At 33.9% G+C, this 16,172-nt stretch overlaps 1 protein-coding gene across 1 annotated transcript; it reads left to right on the top strand.

Annotated features, from left to right (window-relative positions):
- Window positions 1-2,958: 2,958 nt before the first annotated feature.
- Window positions 2,959-3,888, top strand: LOC127541309 (olfactory receptor 4C5-like). The gene has a single exon (XM_051966593.1). The coding sequence runs from the start codon at window positions 2,959-2,961 to the stop codon at window positions 3,886-3,888; it is 930 nt and encodes a 309-aa protein (XP_051822553.1).
- The last annotated feature ends 12,284 nt before the right edge of the window (window positions 3,889-16,172 follow it).

Below are 16,172 nucleotides of genomic sequence, written 5' to 3'. Positions count from 1 at the left end.
AAGATTATAGTTAAGGAAATAGGTGAAGGTAGAGATAAAAAGGGCACTGGACACAGGGTTCCAGTAGAGGGTCCTAGAATGCCAGGCATAAAGCTGGCATGTTTGGAACCTCTGCAAAGAGGGGGTCCCGGCTTGGCTCTTTTATAATGGGAGCTTTAGCTACAGGGGTCTGTGGGTGTAGTTTCAAGTTGGCTCAGATCCGGGTAGGGTTGGGACAGACCCCGAATCTTTGATTGGAATTCAAAGGGACCAGGATTTGTGAATCAAAAAGTCCTTGATTGATAATTACATCAACTAGGAGGGGCTGGGAATCAGAAAGAAATCTAAAGGGGACCACACCCACATCAATAATACTGAGGAATCCATAGAATGAATATTATCATCTCAAATTGAACCTCTGCCTCCTGATTTGAAGTTTAGCACTAATTCTCTTTAATTCTTATTGAATAATGAAAACATTATGTAGTGAGAAAAGTGGAAAATGTAACAGGATAATGTGAGTCTAAACCCAGCCTCAGACGCTGGTCAAATCAGTTAATACTGAATGCCCCGAAGAAAAAAAAGGAAGAAAAACAGAAAAAGTAAGGAATAGAAGGTAGGAAGGAAGGAAAGAAGGAAAGGAAAGAAAAGAAAAGAAAGAGGGAAGAAGGGAGACAAGGAAAAGAGGGAGGAAGGAGAGAAGGAAGCTGTTAAGGAAGGTAGGGAGGGAGGAAGAAAGAATGTATATCACTTGACATTCACAGCTACTTTATGAGATTATTGCTATCATTATCCCAAATTTACAGAATCAGAAATTGAGGATGGAAGAAATGACATGATTTGTCTGAGGTAACAAATCAGTATGTAACTTTTCCAGAATATGAATTCATCTTACAGACCCCAAATCAAGAATCTGAATCACATTTATCTTATGTAAATCATTATAAAGGAATTAAGTAATTTAAAGAATTGAGGGGGGAGAAGGGAGGTTAAGGTAGAGAAACTAGAAATTAGAGGAAACCAGAAATAGATGTACAATAATGAACCCTAAAAGTCACACATGTCAAAACATATGTTGAGCTTGCAAGAAATTAAAACTATTAGATTTTTCTCCTATGAATTATTGTCTTGGCCAATTGTGTTTGTGTATTTTATGCTCATTGTCCCCCTAACTCTTGCAGTTCCTCTCATTTTCCAGGAACAGAAACTTTCTTGTCTTGTAGGGATTCCATCAATATCCCAGGCAATGAACTATATTTTCATGGAGCCTAACAGTTCAATTGGTCAGATCAATTCACAAATTGCATCCTCTTGGAGTCAAAAGAGTTGAAATGAGTGAAGATGTTGGTTATATAATAGACACAATCCAGAAATAACAAGTAGTAAAGACAGACCACCACCTCCTTTTACTCTCAGCCACAGATCTGAGGAACAGATAAGATTTAGAGTCAAATTTTAAGCTACAAAAGAGCTTAGAGCTTATCAAGTTTAACTCTTTTACTCAAAGAGGAAGACATTAAAACAAATGGATAAATGCTTCTTGAGATCATATGGATAATAAACAAGAGGTTTAGAATTGGAAGTTATCTTCCCTGCCAAAGCAAGTGATTTTTGTGATTTACTGAGATATCTCTTATACTTTCTCTGCTTGGCCGTTAAAAGCACAATTGAAACCAGTGAGTGATGGTTAAAATGATGTGATGATTGACACAAAGTTAGAACAAATTATCTAATAGTTAAAGCTATTTGAAAATTAATCTTCATAGGTAATGAGTATCTCATCAATGGACATCTGCAATCAGAGAAATAAAAATCAAATGATTCTGATCAAACTGGACTCAGGTTAAACAGTAAGCAGCACAAATACAAAATGGGAGTAAAGTTAGCTAGATAATATGAAAATCTCCTCAGTTGTAATGACCTTCAACTTTGATATGTCTTGTTTTAATGGCTTGACAGCAAAGAAATTGAATGAAATATTAGACTGAATTAAGAGAAATAAATTACTTAGAATCAGAAGGTATTAGGTTTGCCAGACTGTGACTAGCCCATAATATTTCTGAAGAACTGTCTTTAGTTAGGAGAGAATATTTTTAAATGGTCATAGAAAATTGGGAAACAATTCAGGAAAAATCAGAATGCATAGATCTTTGGTCTAGTGAATGTTAGGTCAAGCAACTGAGGATGTTTAGCCCAGAAAAAATAATATTTAAGGGAGACATGCTATGTGTCTTTCAATAATTAAGGAGAAGAGATTTTAGACTTGACATCAAGAACCCATGGTCCCCAAAAAATTAAACTGGGGTTTAATGTTATGAAAATATCTTTATTCTAATATCAAATTGTTTTCTTTTGAGAAATAGTTGACTCATTGGAAATCTTAGACAGTAGATCGATCCTGGATTTTTTTTTTTACATATTTCAAACTCTCTTATAAAAACTAATCATTGTGATTGTAGGAGGATTAACTTTATTTCTAGAGGGTTATGTCTGTGTGTGTATGTATGTGCTTATAATATAGCATAAATATATTATGTGTCAGGATATATGTCCTGAAATTTTAATATATAGTTGGAATTAACAAGAATAAAAAAATATATTTCTCATGCTCCTTTTCCTTCTAGACATTTCTGCTGGTTGTCACTAATGCATTGTTTACTGAAATATTCTTCCCAGTAATAAAGAGAAAATGAATTTACAGACTAGAAGAAAAGACTGAAGAGAAAGATTATGGAGCCAGGAATAAGAATTAGCTTTGGTTCTACCTCAGTTCAGAAATCTACCAATTAAAAAAAAAATTGGGATTAATCTTTTGCTTTACTTATTTAATGCCTTTCCCACCAATATTTAAAATGTTGTTCATCTGAGAAGATATGAAGAAAACATAGTTTATTAAATTTAAAATCTCCAATCATCATCACTATTTTCATTTCACTTAAATCAACATGAACATATTTGTTTTTTTATCCCCGTGTATAGATGGAAGGTATTAATAATGTGACTGAATTCATTCTCCTGGGCCTCACACAGAATCCAGAGACGCAGAGAATCCTATTTGTGATGTTTTTGTTTATCTACTTGGCGACACTGGTGGGCAATTTGCTCATTGTCATCACCATCACCTACAGCCAGGTTCTGGGCTCACCCATGTACTACTTTCTGTCCTATTTGTCCTTCATAGATGGCTGCTGTTCATCCTCCATGGCCCCCAAAATGATAGTTGACTCACTCTCTGAAAGAAAATCCATCTCCTTCAATGGCTGTATGACCCAGCTCTTTGCAGAACATTTCTTTGGTGGTGCTGAGATCATCCTGCTCACAGTCATGGCCTATGACCGCTATGTGGCCATCTGTAAACCTTTACACTATATGACCATCATGAACCAGCGTTTGTGTGGCATGTTGGTAGGGATTGCTTGGCTAGGGGGCCTTCTTCATGCGACAATACAGATTGTGTCCATATTCTGGTTGCCTTTCTGTGGTCCTAATGTCATAGACCATTTTATTTGTGATTTCTTTCCTTTGCTGAAACTTGCCTGTATTGATACTTACCCCTTTGCTCTCTTTATTGCTGCCAACAGTGGAGTGATGTGTGTGCTAATATTCATCATGCTACTTGCTTCCTATATTATCATCTTTTACTCCCTGAAAATACATGGTTCACAAGGAAGACAAAAGGCCCTCTCTACCTGTGTTTCCCATATCACTGTAATCATCTTATTCTTTGTGCCCTGTATATTTGTCTATCTTCGGCCCATGGCCACCTTTCCCATTGATAAAGCCATGGCTGTGTTTTACACTATAGTGACACCTATGTTAAACCCATTGATCTATACTCTGAGAAATGCAGAGGTAAAAAGTGCCATGAGGAAGTTATGGAGACAAAGATTTACCTGGAGTCTCAAATAAAATATTGGGAAGAGACAATATGAAAATCAGGATCTCTGTCAACATTTTCTTCAAAATGAAATTTATTCATCATGTAAATACTATATGAAGGAAATAATATTTATATATACAGGGCGGGGGGGAGAGAGAGAGAGAGAAAGAAAGAGAGAGAGAGAGAGAGAGAGAGAGAGAGAGAGAGAGAGAGAGAGAAAGAACTGTAATTATTTCTTTAATGATTATTTATACAGCCCTCACTGAATGCTCATTTACTTCAGGTATTTTGTAAAATTGCAAGGGTCCAGCCTCTGCAGGGGGTCCAGGGGGCTGAGCAGGAGGAATAGGGTCGGCATCAAAGGAAGACAGGCGTCGTGGGGGTAGTTTGAGTGAGGAACTGATGGAAGTGATGCTCCCACTTCTCTCAGGCTCCTTCAGGCTTTATTTTTATACTATATCGTGATCATATATTTTTCTTTAGGTCAACATAGTCTTCAGACATGTGTCTGACTTATTGACCTTTATATGCTACTACATTTGACATTTAATATTTGAGTAAGTTTTTTATGGTTAAGTGTTAATTATTGATTACTTACACAAAGCCAATAATTAAGGGTAAATGTTATACAAGGTTAAATGTCAGTGAATTTTGTTAGTTTACTTATGTCTTCTCTGTCAATTCTATATATTGTTTGATTCCTCTGACTTGAAACTATATATAGGCATTTAGGGGAATTCCTAGTTATACTTTAACCATCTTTTGGTTCCTAGATATACTGATCTTTTCTGAGTCTAAGTTGGTAAACACCATTATTTCCTGGACCTTTGGATTCTCTTCCATAGTGACAATGCTTTCCATAGTGTTCTCTCCTTTACCATTTGGCTCAGTGAGAGATTAGTTTTATTAGGCCAGAATATGCATGTGGAATCATTTCTAGTTAACTTGCCCAAATTTCCCTTGTCACCAGATTTTTTTAGATAATGTTTTAGTTCTGTAATCAAGCCAATTATAAATAATATAGGCAATAGTAGTTCACTAATGAGAATCATAAAAGGAAATGTTGCTCCTGCATGAGTGCTGTGCATATTTGATCTCAATGCTGGGCTCTGCCAATCAGCTTAGAGATTGTGGCTCCCGACATAAAATGTATCTTTATATGTGAATCTAATATGTTGATTGCATCATATCATCCCTCTCCCTCTGCTGTTACTTCCATCAACCCCTCTTCCTCCTATTCTCCAAATCTGAAACCATGACCAGTAAGTTCTAATACTGGCCTTGATTACATGAATCAATTATCCTTCTTAGAATTTCACTTGCCATCTCTGCATCTGTTACTTTGCAGAACTCAGTGTTCCTTCCTGTCCCATTCCCTTCATATTTTTGTTATCTCCATTACAATATAATTTCTTTCAGGACAAAGATTATAATTTTTCTTGTATTTGTGTGCCCAGAACTTGGGGCAGTGCTTGATAAATAGTAAGTACTACATTCTGTTCTTTGTCTCTCTCTCCCTGTCTCTCTCTGTGTGTGTCTCTTTTTTGTGTGTCTGTGCATGTCTCTTTCTCTGTGTGTTTCTCTGTTTCTCTCTTTTTCTGTGTGTATCTCTCTCACTATCTCTTTCTTTGTGTGTATCTCTGTGTCTCTCTGTCTTTCTGTCTCTGTCCTTCTGTCTGTCTTTCTGTTTCTCTCTCTGTCTCTCTTTTTGTCTCTCAACAATCCAGTCCTCCTTGATGAATTTTCACTTTTCAATTTTCATGTGATTTCTTTCCTATGATTCACTGTCTGTTTTGTTTTTCCATCTCAGTCTTCTTCGATAAATCATAATTCATAGTGTGCCTATTATTTTTGCATGTTTCCCTACGATCTGTCCTCTGTCTTCTCTTCTTTTTCTGTCCTCTTTTATTATTATATGAGATATCATGAGCTTTTCATCTCTCTTAAGTGACACATTTGGATATCCAGCCTATTTTTTTCCCTTTCATCTTCAGTTGCACATCACCAAATAATTCTTTATTTTTTATAAACTGAATATTTCTGAGACTTCCTAACATTTGTAACCCAAAACTTAATATCTATCTTCTTCTAAACTTTTAATTTCTTTTTTTAAGGTACCACCAGGATATCAGTCTTCCAGATTTGAAAGCCATGATATTTCCCTCGATTTTTTTATCCTTTTATTTCACATACAAAATGTGTATTTTCTACTTCCCTAAGTCTTGCATCATTCTATTCTCACTTTTTACATGTCTATAACTTTATTTCAAGCTTTCATCAGTTATTATATATGTTATTACAAAGCCTACTAAGATCTCTCTCCACCATCTGTATTCACATCCATCCTTCACATATCTATCGAAATCTTTCCTTATGAACAACTATAATAATGTCCTTCTAGTCAATAATCCTCACTATCTCTCTCTTTTGTCTCTTGGAAAAAATATAAATTACTTGACTGAGCTTTTTTAAAATCATTCAAAACATGATTTTGTCCCCTATTTATAGAATTACTGAACAATATTTCCCTCTCTCATACTGTAATCTGGTCAAATCAGTGTTGTGTTTTGTTTTTTCTCCCCTAGACAATGGCGTATATCCTATTTCACAGTATATTTCTATACATACTTATATATGTATCTAAATATAGATATATATCCATATGTAAATTTGGGAATCAAATCAACTGAAATTATATTACAATCCAAAGAAAGTGATCAAATCATCAAGTGAAACAATAAGAGAGAAAAGAGATGTTTGAGTCATATGGTGAAATTGGAAACTGTATTAAAATGAGAGAATGGAGGCAGTTACTATAGAGCTCTCATAAAATATGGTTGTCACAACCTTAAGATGATAGTTTCATATGATGGTAGAGTCAAATTAATTTTTAAAAGAATTTGGAAAATCTGATCATATTTGTACATCCTGGAGAGTAAGCCAGAAAATGAGGGCATTTATTTATTTATTTGTTTGTTTACTTATTTATTTATTTGCTGAGGCAATTGGGATTAAGTGACTTGGCAAGGGTCACACAGCTAGGGAGTGTTAAGTGTCTGAGACTAGATTTTGAACTATAGACCTCATGACTTCAAGGCTGGTGCTCTATCACTGCTCCACCTAACTGCCCCTGAGGGCTTTGAATTTGAGCTATATCAAATTTTTGAGGAAGCAAATTTTCAAAAGACATGGAAGAGAGGAGATATAAAGTTTTTGAGTATTGTGGAAAAGGCTTGAACAACCCTCCATAAAACTGTGATTGTCTATAATTGATAAATAAAAGCATTATTTTGCAATAGAGAGGACACAATTGAAATTAGTTGATTACAACTTATTGCTCTTTTTATATATTTTTTCAATTTTTATTCATTCAAAAGCAACTTGAAAATATGAAGTGAAATGATGGGTATCCAGGATATCCAGCCATTTGGCAAATGATATGATGAGGGAACTAGGGACTCAATGGTACAGGATACCATAAGATTTAATTCATCAAACCTTAAGAACAAGACTGTGATTTGGAAATGGTGAGTAGAGAAGAACTGATAGGATTACAAAAATTAGAAATTCATAAAGTAATAATGCAAGAAAACAATAGATTTATGAAAAGTCAGGCTGATGAAGATATTAAAGAGTAAGAAAAGATTGTGTGCCAGAAGAGATAGTCTCAGAGATCTAGGTTATAGAATAAGAATAGGTGTGGGTTATAGTGAGATCTCAGTAATTATTTTCCCTTTGTATGTCTGAAATAGAGAGTGAAACTGCTCTGTCTTGAGGAAGGTCATGAAATAAGTTCAGAATTTTACCGGAAATGTCAATGAGTACATTTAAGTCTGTAATTAAGAGAGGGGGCTTGTATTGAAAAGGATAGCTGAATTGAATACTAAAGTCAGAATGGAGAAAGAAACACAGAGGCCAAGAGCTATCTGAAAAAAAATGATATAGATTCCTGATAAAGACAGAGTGAATCCCCTCCCCAAAGAAAGCATTGTTGAGCGATGAAGATTAAATGTCAGGAAGTGGTATTGGGAACTCTTTCAGTCCTACTATTGATTCTCAAAATTTCAAAAAAACAAACAAACAAAAAAAAAAAAAAAACCACATGATTAATTCTTAGGTACATTCTGATTTTGTAAGATTCCTCTATCCCACCGTACATTTGTTTCCAAGGTATTTTCTTCCCATTGGTGAGTTCTTTGTAGAAACTCTATTTTAGGGAAGGGGCAGGCTAGATAGTCTTTAAGTCCTCTTATAGCTCTGCTTTGAAACTCCGTGTTTGCCATCATATCTCCTCAGAGGGACTTTCTCACCTCCCTACCTCTTTTAATTTACTCGTCTTACACATTAGAATGTAAGCTCAATGAGGAAGGGATTGTATACATTTTTGTTTTTATTTGTATTCCCAGTGCTTAGCTCAGTGCCTGGCACATGATAACTGTTTAAGACTTAACTTGAATAAAAATGAGTGATGGAGCTCTTTCTTGAAAGCAGTGAGGTGAAGGTGAGATAAAAGCATATTCCAGACACATTATAGTTCCCACATAGTTATATTGACAGGATATGAAATATCATGGAACAGAGGGGAGGGCAATTTGCATAGAAAGGAAAGTAATGCAAAATGACACTGCAAAGATCTGTTGGGGATAAGATTCCAAGGATATTAAAACCAAGCAGAAGAGTTTGCATTATCCTAAAGAACTACTGGAAATAAGTCCATATGAGCATGGGAAATGTCTAGTTGATTTAATATCATACAAAGGCTCAGTATAATTTCAGTGTGAATACTCATTGAATCTGTTTCCTATAAAGTCAAAATGTTCTAATGATTCTGAGACTATGTCACTGGAGGAAAAATAAAATGGTGGTCTTTTTTCCCCCCACTTTTTTATACTTTATTATTTTCATATGATTTAGGTCTATGTCTTTTTTCTCAATATGACTAATATGGAAATATATTTTGTATGACAGTATGATTCTGTCTACCTGCTTGTTGTGTTAGGGAAGGTGAGAGGGAGAGAATTTTAAAATATTTGTTGAAAATTGTATTTAAATGTAATTTGGAAAAATAAAATATTTTCTATCTCACCTTACCTGTGTGAAAAGTATTTTATAAGTGTGTTCATATAGTTCCTGTCTTTGTCTTGGCAGGTAGACTCCCAAATATTTTATATTATCTACAATTATTTTAAATGGCATTTTTCTTTCTATATCTTGCTGCTGGATTTTGTTAATAACATATATAAATGACAATGATTTATGTGAATTTATTTTATACCCTGCCACTTTGCTAAAATTATTGATTGTTTCTAATAGTTTTTTATTTGGTTGCTTTATTTTTCTGATTATACACTTACAGATTTCTTTATGAATCTGGTAGCTTGATGATTGGGATCATCTCTAATCTACCAAAGCAAAATGCCAACCCTAAAGTCAAATGCCTGGTAGGTGGTTGAAGCTAAGAATCTATGCTGTCTTAATTAATGTAATAGAGAGTCTTCGGTAATATCTTGTGTCTTGAAGTTAAGGATTAAGATCAGATAAAATACTTTTGTAAAAATAATTTTGAAATAATATGTAAATTTTGGTTATTATTTTTAAATTAATGTGTATCCAGTTAGATGCCCTAAGATAAAACACTATCTTTATTTGCTACTCCAAGAAGATAGATAATTGTATACCAGGCCTCAAAGTAAATGATAATCTATTCCTTGTAACATTTCCTGATCCTTCCTTTTGTGTGTCTACAAGTAATACACATTGAATTTAAGAAATGTTTGGCCTTATGAAACTTGATATATGTTGTCTTTTGAAATTAGAATTGTTATTGATATTGTTATAAATTGAATGATCTTTTCCTTCTGTTGATTGTTGCTAGTGTAATCTTATTTGTTGTTGTTCATTTGGTATTGTCCAACTCTGTATGACCCCATGGATCATATCATACTAAGCTCTTCTGTCTCCCACAAATGTGTTGGATACCTTCCAATGATTCATCTTCTGAGTTCATACCTTTTAACATTTTAGTACTTATCCAAGAGGAGATGAACATATTATGCTATATAAATTTTTTATTTTGGAACAAAATCAAAATTATTTGACTTTGCGATTCCCATTTCATTATCATCATGCTATTCAAAGAACATTAATTTATATTTCCATTACAGATTCTGCATCCTGGACTACATCATTATTTACAATATTCATAGGATACCTTTCTATTTGACTATTCAACTCATCACTTTCTCATCTAACCAGCTGGCATACTCCCCAACACTGAGTTTCACTTCATCCACGTTTTACAGATTTATATGTTCTTATAATTAAAAGAAACATTTTGGAAGAGTTTAAAATGAGATTCAAACGTTTTTCAGAGTTACATATATTTTTGATGGAAATAGATTAATAAACTTATAGAATTATGCAGGACATTAGATAATCATTTATATAAAGTATAACTCAAAAGAAAGAGAATATATGCTACTTGAGATGCGTGAAAAGTTAGAGAACATGTAACCCAAATCAGTTATTTTACCAACAAAGTCCCAGATTCAAAGAGTGGAGGAATATAGATTTCTGAGATTAATTGTTGAAATACATCAACATTGCTCCAACTTATTGAAACCATTACCACTGGTTTTCAGAGTTATAGGGGATCTCTACCATTCAACTAGCACTCCATATTTAAAGGGACAAATGCTTCTCCAAAGAAAACACCTAGATTTGGTATTTCTCCTTCAGAAAGTCATTTGGGGAGCAGAAATAAGGGGAAAAGGTTGGAAAAGGTAACCATTGTGGTGGTATGGTTTTAAAATATGGAAAGTGAGGAATAGAACTGGGAAGAGAATAAAAGAATGAAGGCAGAATGGCCTGGGTCCATTCATATAATAATTAAAAAAAAAAACAGTAGGAAGATTCAAAAGGGGAACAGGTCTTGTTGAAGAATATTCTCTGCAAGAATGGTAAGTTGTTCTAATACATAGAGACTTCAGACATTCAGTTATAGAGAGATGGTTTTAGAATTTAGAAAATCAACCACATGACCTAATGTTCAATGGCTTGAAGAATTTACAAAGAAGATGGAAAATTTTTGTTGCCAATCATTTAAGAACTCAATTACCATGAAAAGGTCTATAGATTGGTCATATTGATGCTGTTTCTTTGTCACACTGGATTCAGTATCCTTAGCAAGCTAAACATTGACATCTAGGAACTTACAAATTAATAGGCACAAAACAAGCAACCAATTAGACAAGAATGCAGGTGTTACCAAACACATCACCTGAATAAGATCTCTTTCCAAAAACAAGAGATAATTAACTCCTCTGAGAGTACAAAAATAGGCACTGAACTTTTTAGAAGATCTTCTTTAAGTCACATTGCAGATATAGGAGAAACTCTTCTCTGGAGCAGTGTAAAGAAATCAATAAGGGATACATGGATGTATAAAAAGAACCACTTGGAGATAGTCCCAGTCCAGATTCTTCCACTTTTAACTGGTTTGCTAAGCCAAATACAAGAGGAAGTCAATGAGCCTGCCTATGTGCTTTAAGTCTTTCCATAGCTGTAGAGTTTGGAAAGAAAATAACTTAGTTTTCTAAACTTTATAGCATGGAAACAGCCCTGGATTTATAGTCAGTGGACAAGGTTCAAATTCTGGTTCTTTTACTTTTACCCTGTGTGAATGGGGGAAATAATTTTCTCTGAACTTTATTTTGTTCATTTATTTAAAAAAACAAATCTAGACCATGTCTTTGTTTTCTTCCAACACTAAATTCATCCTATGATGGATGATTAATGATTGTGATTTCCTATCGTTCTTTCTCAAGTGGAGTATTAAACCTTTCACAATAGAAGGCTCTTATCACATAAAGATAGTATCCTGGAGAATTCGCCTAAATAACACAGATGAATGATACCACGGTAAGTTTTCTAGCAGTGTTGATGTTTACTCCAGCTCTACCATTTCCTTGACATTCATAGAAGTTATTATCACTAAACTCTTTATTTCAAACACTGTTTAAATATCGGGTTGGTTGTGCCTTCCTAAATTTCATAGAAACACCTGTTTATCTCTGCACTTTAACATAGTTATAAGTAATAAGGATGAGGTTTGAAATACTGGGGTGATCTATGGATCACTCTGTAGGATGAAAATGGAGTCATTTGGTAGATTTTACTATCCACTGTGAGCAGCTTGAGCGAATAAGATCCTCTCCACCCCCATATAATCAAGCAATATTCCCTTGAAGTGGGAGTCCAGGGATTACATAACAGTAGCTAGGTTAGGACAAGAGATAGACAGAGACAGAGAGAGACAGAGACAGAGAGAGATGGATAGGAAAGAGGGAGAGAGAGAGAGGGAGAGAGAGAGTGAGAGAGAAAGAAAGTCCTTTAAAATAGTGCTTATATTTTGATAATGACTAGAATACTAAAAAGGACTCTATATAATGGTATATAGAAAAAAGTTCCTAGTACTCAGAAGAGAAGCTAAAAAGATGAAAGGGAAGTGTAAAGTGCAGGGCGGGGGAAGGAAAGGAAAGATGAGAGACAAAGCTGAGAAAGGACCATTTAAGCCTAGAATTTTAAAAGCTGTTTCACAATGAAGTAATTATGAAATGTGCTAACGTGGGAAAAAAGATTAGTTTTAGAAACAGGAGGCCTGAATTCAAATCTCAACTTAGGGACCATATGCATGGCAATGGCAAGACATTTAATAGCTTTTGTCCTCAGTTTCCTCATATGTAAAACATATATGTAATTGTCTTTGCATGCTGATCCATTTCTGGAGTAATGACATATCTAGATTAGAATTTTATCATATTATTATACTTTTTTATTATTTAAAAATATTTAATCAACTATAACACAATAGATCCTTAGGGAAAATATATTAAAGAGTCAAATTAAGAAGGGCAACTACTAATCATACTTAAAAATCTACATCAATTAAAGTTCCAAGGAGGACAGTCTTCTCTTCTCTTCCCTCAATTAATTCAGCTTTTCTCATGTTATATGGCCTAGAAGCCCTTTAGTACCCTGGTTGAACTTTTTCTGGAAATTCTCCAACTTCTTATTATTCTTCCTAAAATATGGTCTCTGTATTTGAGATGTGCTCTGACCAGATTCCAGAGAATAAAGGCACAATTGCTTCTTGATCATTTGAAATCATGTCTTTGAATGCAACCCAAAATTACATTCATTTGCTTGACTATCATTATGCTACCAGGGTTATTCTGTTTGATTCTATATGACTGGATGAGAACCAATGGATAGAAGATGTACTGGGAAAATTGAAGTTCTGTTTAAGAGGACAGAGTTGCAGAAGGAAATACAGACTTCAAAATTTAGATATCTTGCAAAATGGAATGGACTTCTTTTCAATGTCTGGGTTTCTGTTTACTTAAGTTCTTCAAAGAAATATTGGATGAATCTTTGTTGGTACTATTGCCAACTGGATTCTTTGTCAGGCAGAAATCAAATTAAATGATGTCTGAGATCCCTTCTCACTCTGAAATTCTGTGACTATGAGTCAGTATTTATTCCTCTACAATATAACCCTTTGCTAAAATGGTCTTCTAGACAGATAAATAAACTGCTCGTGAATATCAATTTGCTTGTTTACTGCAAAATTCCTTGTATGTCAATTTTAATTTTTTTTCCTATTTGTGTGGGAATGTTGTGGGGAGTTGTAAAGTTAAAGAATTCTTTTACTACTTACATCCAAAACACCTGAGTTGCATTTTACTGTAAAAGTATGATTAGAATTTCCTTTTATGGCTCATAAATTTGGGGGAATGATTCAATGAAATTGAAGGTGGTGACAGAAGGAGCAAAAAAGAGACATCAGGGAAGACAGGGGAAATGCATAATAAAAATTCCCATGTAACTACCTTTTTACTTGATCTGCTACTTGGTCCCTCTTCTCATCTATCTGGGTCACATGATTTTAAAGAGGAAAGGTTGTTTGTCCTTTGAATCCTATCTGAAAATAGGAAGAGACTTTTGATAAAAAGAGAATTGTCTTCTTATATAAAAACAGAAAAACTGAAACACAGTTTGAGAAAGTGATTTGCCAAAGGCCAATTAGGTATCAAAAAGTTGGAATTGAGTGTCAAAGGCAAATCCTCTGCTTAAATTGGTTTCTACTTTACTATCCTGGATTTGATTACCATCTGCCTCAACAAGTATAAGTTTAACAAGTCTTCCAACTTGTTTCCTTGAAGCATTTTAGTCTGTCATTTATGTTATCAAAAATAATTGTTGATTTATGTGATCTGATCATGTCATTCTGCTCTTGTAATTTCTATCATTCTATTTAGGGTATGGCCTCCTAATATAATTACCACTTTAATATAGCATTGTGTTAAGCAGGTAGGTAGCACAGTAAATTTTTTCAGTGGGCCTGAAATCAAGAAAGCCTGAGTTTATTTTTAACTTTAAAATTTTTTTTTCTTTGAATAATATTACATTTGACCAAATTATATGTTAAAAATGCATTTGTTTGTTTGTTTAATTTTTAATATTTGTTTTTTGTTTTTAATTTTGCTTTCCAAATTTTCTCTTTCCCTTCTTCCCTTTACCTCTCCCTGATACAGTAAACAATTTGAAATAGGTTATACATATACAATCATGGAATACAAAACATTCCATATTAGTCATGGTGTAAAAGAAGACACAGACCTTCTCCACTCTAAAATAATAATAATAATAATAAAGGAAGGAAAGAAGGAAGGAAGGAAGGATGGAAAGAAAAAATGTTATATTTTTGAATTCAGACTCCATTAGTTCTATCTCTAGAGTTGGAAAGCATCTTTTTCATGAGTCTTTTGGAAATGTCTTAGATCATTGTATTACTGAGAATAGCTAAGTCATTCATAGTTGATTATCATCCAACATTGCTATTCCTATGTACAATATTCTCCTGTTTCTGTTCATCAATTCACTTTATATCAGTTTATATCAGTCCATATAATCAGCTGTTTTCTGAAATCATCCTATTTGTCATTTCTTATAACATAATAATATTCCATTACAAGCATATATCACAGCATCTTTATTCCTCAATTGATGAATATCCTGTCATTTTTCACTTCTTTGTCACTACAAAAGTACTGCTATTTTTAATAAAAAAGTCCTTTTTGCCTTTTTTATGATGTCTTTGGGATACAGACCTATTATAGTACTATTGCTGGATTAAAGGTTATACACAGTTTTATAACTCTTTAGGCATAATTACAAACTGATCTGCAAAATGATTGAATCAGTTCATAACTATATCAGTAGGATATTAGTAGCTCCATATCCCTTTCAACATTTTTCATTTTACTTTTCTGTCATATTAATAAATCTAAAATATGTGAGCTGGTACCTCAGAATTGTTTTGTGTTGTCTTCTCTAATCAATAATGATTTAGAGCATTTTATTCATGTGCCTATAAATAGCTGTAATTTGTTTATTTGAAAATTACCTGTTTATATCTTTTGATCATTTATCATTTGAAGAGTGATTTATATTCTCATAAATTTTACTTACAGGGGCTGCTGTTGCTGATGATGTTTGTCACAATGCCTGGTATTATATAAATGTTTATTACCTTTACTTCTCTTCTTTCCTATTCCTTCTACTTCTACCCTCTTTCCTTCTATTCCATATATTTTCCTTCTATAGTTCCATAAACATTAATTAAATCCCCCCTGTCTATCTGTAGACTTCTTGTCTGTTTCCAGAATTAAGTGGAATTAAAGGGCACATTGGGTACAGTAGACAGAGCACCAGGGCCTGGAGTCAAGAAGAACTTCATAACTGGGTGACCCTGGGCAAGTCACTTAACCCTCTTTCCTTCAGCTTCCTTAATTGTAAATGATCTAGAAAAGGAATGGCAGACCTGTATTTTTACCAAAAAAAAAAAAAAAAAATCTGGAGTTGATAGAAAAAAGACTAAACACCAAGTGAGCAAAACTCAAAGGTCTTTTGTGAATCATGATTGCTTACCAGGTAAAATTCAGGTACCTAACGTGGGCATTCCAAGCATTCTGTAATTTGTTTTCACTCATTCTATTTGATAGAATGTAACATTATTTGACTCCTGCCAAACTCTGATCTAATCAAGAGGTAGAGTAAAATTATGATGGACTAGTCTTTGAACCCAGTCACAAAGACCTGAGTTAATATTTGTCTTCAAACATTCCTAAAGGAATCATTTTCTATTTCTGTTCTTCAGGTTGTAATATCTTTAAAAAGAGGGGCTGAGTAATAGCCCCTAAGTTACCTTCCAGTTACAAATATATGATGCTATGAATTCTCTCTTTTCCTT

This window comes from Antechinus flavipes, chromosome 6 (genome assembly GCF_016432865.1).
Source record: "Antechinus flavipes isolate AdamAnt ecotype Samford, QLD, Australia chromosome 6, AdamAnt_v2, whole genome shotgun sequence".
Taxonomy (NCBI): Eukaryota; Metazoa; Chordata; class Mammalia; order Dasyuromorphia; family Dasyuridae; genus Antechinus; species Antechinus flavipes.
The sequence above is the reverse complement of the archived record's forward strand: the minus strand, read 5'-3'. Positions and strand labels throughout refer to the sequence as shown.

Bases quoted from the DNA above. Each gene is read 5' to 3' on its own strand.
- LOC127541309 (XM_051966593.1), top strand. From the start codon at position 2,959: ATGGAAGGTATTAATAATGTGACTGAATTCATTCTCCTGGGCCTCACA.